Source organism: Ictalurus furcatus, chromosome 13 (genome assembly GCF_023375685.1).
Source record: "Ictalurus furcatus strain D&B chromosome 13, Billie_1.0, whole genome shotgun sequence".
Classification (NCBI taxonomy): Eukaryota; Metazoa; Chordata; class Actinopteri; order Siluriformes; family Ictaluridae; genus Ictalurus; species Ictalurus furcatus.
This window is the reverse complement of record NC_071267.1, coordinates 16,427,214-16,432,971: the sequence shown is the minus strand read 5'-3', so window position 1 is coordinate 16,432,971 and position 5,758 is coordinate 16,427,214. Positions and strand designations below refer to the sequence as shown.

Here is a 5,758-nt window from a genome sequence, read left to right as displayed (position 1 = left end):
AATTCCTGCTTTAGAATGTTCATAAACCTTTTGCCAAAGTTTTGTATAAATAGGCGATTTGAGTGTTTATAAAATATTTAATTTTCTTTTATATAAATGGGTGATAATTTGACTTTTTTTTTTACACTGTAATAATATATACACTATCCATCCACTTTATTAGGAACACCATTCATGCCACAATCAGCCAATCATGTGGCAGCAGTGTAATGCAAAATATTACACAGAAACAGGTCAAGAGTTTCAGCTAATGTTCACATCAAACATCAGAATGTGGGGAAACTGTTATCTCTGTGGCTTTGATCAAAGCACGGAAAGTGAAAAACTGAAAATCCCAGGAGTTCAGCAGTTTCTGAAAAACTCAAACCAGCCTATATGGCACCAACAACCAGGCCATGATCACAGAGTCACAGAGATCAGACAGAGATTCTTCATTCTGATGTTAACATTAAGTGAAGCTCTCGACTGCTCGGTATCTGCATGATTTTCTGCACTGTGCTGCCACCACATGATTGGCTGATTGTATAACAGTATGAATGTGCAGGTGTTCCTAATAAAGTGCATGATGAGTGTATATTTCACTTTGCAGGTACTGGGCTAATGATGAGAGCATAATAATGTGTCACTGTGACAGGAAAAAAAAGCATTGACTGAGCTTATCTTATACAAGCAAATTTTTAAGCAATTTTACATTCACTAGCCAACACAAATCTGTGGTTGACGTACAAATACTGTCAGATTATAGCTCTTGTGCTGGCCCATCTTCTCATTGCCATGTTTAGTCCACAGATAGCACACAGCTTCTTGGTGGTTATTTAGTGGGGTTGTTCAATACTCGACAATTAATTAACTGGAATTCTTTTGTCCACAAAAACAGAAAGGTCCCCTTTTTTGATTCCCTCAGCTGCAAGAGTAGTTCTCTGATGAACTTTCTTTTTCCTTGTGTAGCTGCAATTTTGCACGGAAAACAATCATCCCTTTTTGACAGTTAAGATGGTGGCCATCCTGTTTGTCTGCTTTCAGCACAGGTGAGCAGATATGTCCTTGCATAGAAGTTGTCTGATTTCAATTGTCCCCTGCATTTCTCTTCTCCACCAGCTCTTCTATTTGTTTCTGCCTCCTTTCTAATACTTCTAAGCGTTTGGCGTCGTTACGAGCTCGTTCCTGAGCTCGAAGCTCTTCCACGTCTTCAAAGAACAAGTGCCTTCAGAGACAAAGTCATGTTTAATCGCTGATAAAGATGATAAACATGTTAAATATGACCTTTTCTGTCATTGCAATTCCAAAGCTAGATGTTTATGAATATCAAACGACTTGCACTACATAATGCATTTCGTGCCATTAACACACTAGTTTTGGAACACACAAGGTGGTGTAGGGCTTGTGAATGCAGCATTATTGTTACCTGTTAAAGAATGCTGTTGCAAGTCCTGCAATCAGTGTGCCGAAGAGAATCGGTTTTATAAGGCGTTTCTTTGCAGACAGTTTGTGCTGCTTCATGTTGCAGTATTAAATTCTGTCTCAGTCTTTTAGAAGAAAAAGTATTAGATGGCTCATTGAGCGTCTTTTCATACACGACTTCTACGCCTTCTAGGCTCTATGACCTCGAGACGCGCACGCATTACTTCCGGAGACCATTTCGTAATGTGTTTTTATTTCTGCTGTTGATTTCATATGCGTTTGATACATTTTGGAGTGCTTTGCATATAATCGTTTATACACACGTCATCAAACATTACATGTCTGTTTACGAAGTTTTAAAATACTTGCACTATAAGCCCGGAACTAATCTTGTATACCTGATCATGGGGATATATTTTTAGACGGACCGGATGTGGCTTTAATTTAACGTGCGCACCAGAGAAAAATGTTCGGGCTGGTCAATTGTTCACAAACTCTAGTACAGTACGCATGCGTAAAATTGTATTCTGCCACTTTAGGAGGGACCGAAAAACGGGTATAAATAACTGTTAACATTTACTTTCGTTAATAATACTGTGACAGACGGTTTTGTGTGTTTGTGGTCATGTAATGAATTAACGTGTTCGTTTGTAGAGTTAGCAGAATATCTGTTGGGCGCAATTCTATAATCTATATCACAGGTTCCCAACCTTGGTCCTGGAGTACACCGGTACCTTTTACACTAGTGATGGGAAGTTCGGTTCATTTTTACTGACTCGGATCTTTGAATCTCGTTCAGAAAAATGAACGGATCTTTTTTCCAAGTCATTTCGTTCATTTCAGCAGAATATAATTAAAATGGCATATGTTAAAATTCCCCCAACACATCTAGTGCTTACGCAAACGTTGAGTCTTTCGTTCATCCCGTTACCGCCCCATAGGCTGAATGCAGTGGAGCTGTGAGGCGATGAACAAACGACTCGAAAGATGAACTTTTCGGTACTGCATGGTGCATTGCCTATGCGGCGGTCACCGGAAGAACGAACGACTCGAACCCGAAGACTCGAGAGATGAACTACTCATATCTGTTTCCAGTACAGAACCTATGGGGATGTTGTAGCGCATGCCCGGTCAAAAATTAACGAATCAATCTCTAAATGAACGACACATCACTATTACATATATCTTACAGAAAGAGAGTGAGTTAGTTTTCAACTCAGGAAGGGCTGTTCATTGGCAGATTCACCTAATCACTATGTATGTTGGGAGCATAGAAATCACAGGGGGAACTAAAGGACCAGCATTGGGAACCAGTGTTGTAGATGATTTCCTGTTAATAGAGTTTAATCTAATCTCTATCCCTATACCAAAACTGTGTCTGAAATTTGTGTTACTTGGAATAACATTTCAAAAATGTTTAAGATTGTTTTTCTTAGTAATCCTAAGAGGAAATCTGACTTTGACATTTTATCTCCTTCAGATAACTTAAATATCTTCCCCTCCCAAATTTTACAGGTGTTCTACAGGAATGAATCGATTCTGTGCATCAGATAGGTTGGAATATTTGCAGGGGCTTGTGACAGAATTTCAGGACACTGACAGTGAAGGTATTAGTCTCATGAAAGGCATTTACATGAACATACACCATTTTTTGTGTTTGCATCAATATAAAAAGCAACTCCAGCTCTTTCATTCATTCTGTCTAGAAGCTAAAGAGCAAATTCTGGCCAACCTGGCCAACTTTGCTTATGATCCACGTAGCATGGAAGCTTTGCGGATGCTTCAGGTCACTGAGCTCTTCTTGGACATGCTAACAGAGGAAAACGAGAACTTTGTGGAGTTTGGAATTGGTGAGTTTAATTTATTTGCCTTCATGGTCACAATTTATGCTTTAAAATGTACAAATTCTATAAAATGTGTACAAGTACTATAATTATATTTGTATTATTTCTGATGAAGTAGTCTGCACTGTCATTCCATTCTCTACCTGAGTTTTCATTTTGTTTCTGTCTCGTCAGGTGGCCTCTGTAACCTCAGCATGGACCGGGAGTGTCGTGATCAAATTTTGCAAAGTGGAGGAATTCCTTTAGTCACAGGTTGCTTGTCGAGTCACAGAGACGAGACTGTTTTGTCCGCCATCACAACGTTAATGAACCTTACCACAGCAGCATCACGCTCCCAAACCACAGACAGTGCAGTAGTGCAGAGCATGCTGCGCTTCTCACTTACACAGAATCCTCGCCTCAGCAACCTGGCCACGGTTTTCCTGCAGGACTACTGCACTCAGGACCAGGTAGACAAAGCCAGAGAACTTTTACAAGGACACAGCCAGTCAGCCGTTGGAATTCCTCTCCCCAAGGACTAGGATCTTGTGATATCTGTGCTGGGCTTAATGAAGATGGACAGTATAACATTTTAAATGGACCTTGTGTAGACTTTTATTCAACATTATTGTGACTGATAGATTTCTCCATATGCTGTGTTTCAGGCACTGCTTTGGTGTTCCTCAGGTGCAGTGGTGCAGAGCTACAACTCACAGTTTAATGATTTTTCTACACTTACACTCATTTATACCACAATGGGCTTGATAGTGATTTAGTGTACAGATGCTTTAAAGAACATTTGTACCACTTATTCTACATAGGGTCACAGGGGAATCAGTCTATCCCAGGGAACTCGGGCACGAGAGGGGGACACCCTGGGTGTAGTGCTAACCCATTGCAGGGCACAGTCGCGCACACACGTTCACACACTCCGGACAATTTAAAAATGCCAATCAAACTACGATGCATGTCTTTGGACAGGGGAGTAGACAGAGGAAACCCCCAAAGCACGGGGAGAACATGCCAATTCCGTGCCCACAGGGCACTGGCGGGATTCAAACCCCTAACCCCAGAGATGCAAGGCAAACGTGCTAATCGCTAAGCCTTCATGCTCCCCATGTTTGATTTTTCCACTACAAAAAAAAATTGCAACTACTAGTTAAGTTTTCCTTGTTTCCTTGTAATAGCAGGCTAATAGTATTATAGTTAATAATTTAATAATTTTCCAACTTCTATCTGGAGATCAGTTTACTGTCTGGAGTTTCACTTGTTCTCTCTGGGTTTGTGTGGGTTTCCTCCAACCTCCCACAACATAAGCTTTATTGGATATGCTACATTGCTCTTAGGAGGGAATGTGTGTATGAACAGTGGCCTGCAATGGACTGGAGTCCCAATCTGGGTGTATTCCTGCCTTATGCCCAGTGTTTGTAGTAGAGGCTCCAAATCCACCGTGACCCTGAGCTGGTTAATTAAAATGAATGAATTTTGATGTTTTTAGTAGGCTACTTTGGTTTAAGCTCTAAAAAGGCAAATACTGTTAAATGATGGAATGCAAATTAAATATACTGAAATATACTTCACATACAGCAGAGCAGGTGATACTTTCTATCTATCCACACTGGGAATTTCCCCACTGTGGGATCAATAAAGGTTTAATCTGATCTTATCAATCATTTCTCAAACTCTCAGACAGATCTGAAATGTTTCTGTTTACAGTTGCCACAGAATTGTACCAACTGTTATGGACATTTATGCTGACTTGATTTATGGAATATTTTAAAATATTAAAACTTTTTAACATGAGAAATTTCCATTAGCCTATAGTAATGCATAAACCTATTATATAAGCCTAATTTATGTCAGCACGGACTAATAATATTTAATTAGGGGTGCCTCGTATACCAATTTAACACCAGGGCACAGCAATGCTGCATCTAATTCACTCCTGTATTAAAGTTCTAGAGGTTTAGAGTTCTTCTTTTGTGGTTTCTAGCTAGAAATATTACAAGATATAATTAACATGTTTTATAGTGTATACCTTTAATCTAAACAGAATGAGTGATATTTCAGAATGTAGGACATTACTACGTTCTGGGACAGTTACTGTAGCAGTGTGCACTTTGGCATTGGCTTAAATCCAAAGTTTGTTAAAAGTTCTAACTGCCACAGAACAGAGGAGAAAATCCTGTTGGATTATCAAACTTCAATACGGGAGTTTTTTTTCTCATTTCTTTTGGTCGTGAGAATTTGGGGTCATGACAATGTATTTAATGTCCAGAAAGAAGTCTCGCAAAAAGTGTAGTCTCGCCAGCTTTCTGTATACAGAGCTTAATTCTGTATTTTTCCACATTTCAGCATAATGTTAAACAAAATCAAGAGGGTCAAGTAATCTGCACTATAAGTCACTATAAATTTGTGTAAGATACATTCTTTGTTGCTAAAATAAGTAGTTGACCGTATATCAAATTCATAACATACATTTTATAACATTTAGCATCATATTCATTTTTTTTTAATCATGAGTCATCATAAAA

The 5,758-nt window shown here is 39.1% G+C and overlaps 1 protein-coding gene across 1 annotated transcript; it reads left to right on the top strand.

Moving 5' to 3' along the window:
* The first annotated feature begins 1,799 nt into the window (after window positions 1-1,799).
* Window positions 1,800-5,397, top strand: armc7 (armadillo repeat containing 7). Its single transcript, XM_053639607.1, has 4 exons — window positions 1,800-1,957; window positions 2,917-3,008; window positions 3,108-3,251; window positions 3,420-5,397. The coding sequence occupies exons 2-4, from the start codon at window positions 2,930-2,932 to the stop codon at window positions 3,764-3,766; spliced, it is 570 nt and encodes a 189-aa protein (XP_053495582.1). The 5' UTR covers window positions 1,800-1,957; window positions 2,917-2,929; the 3' UTR covers window positions 3,767-5,397.
* The last annotated feature ends 361 nt before the right edge of the window (window positions 5,398-5,758 follow it).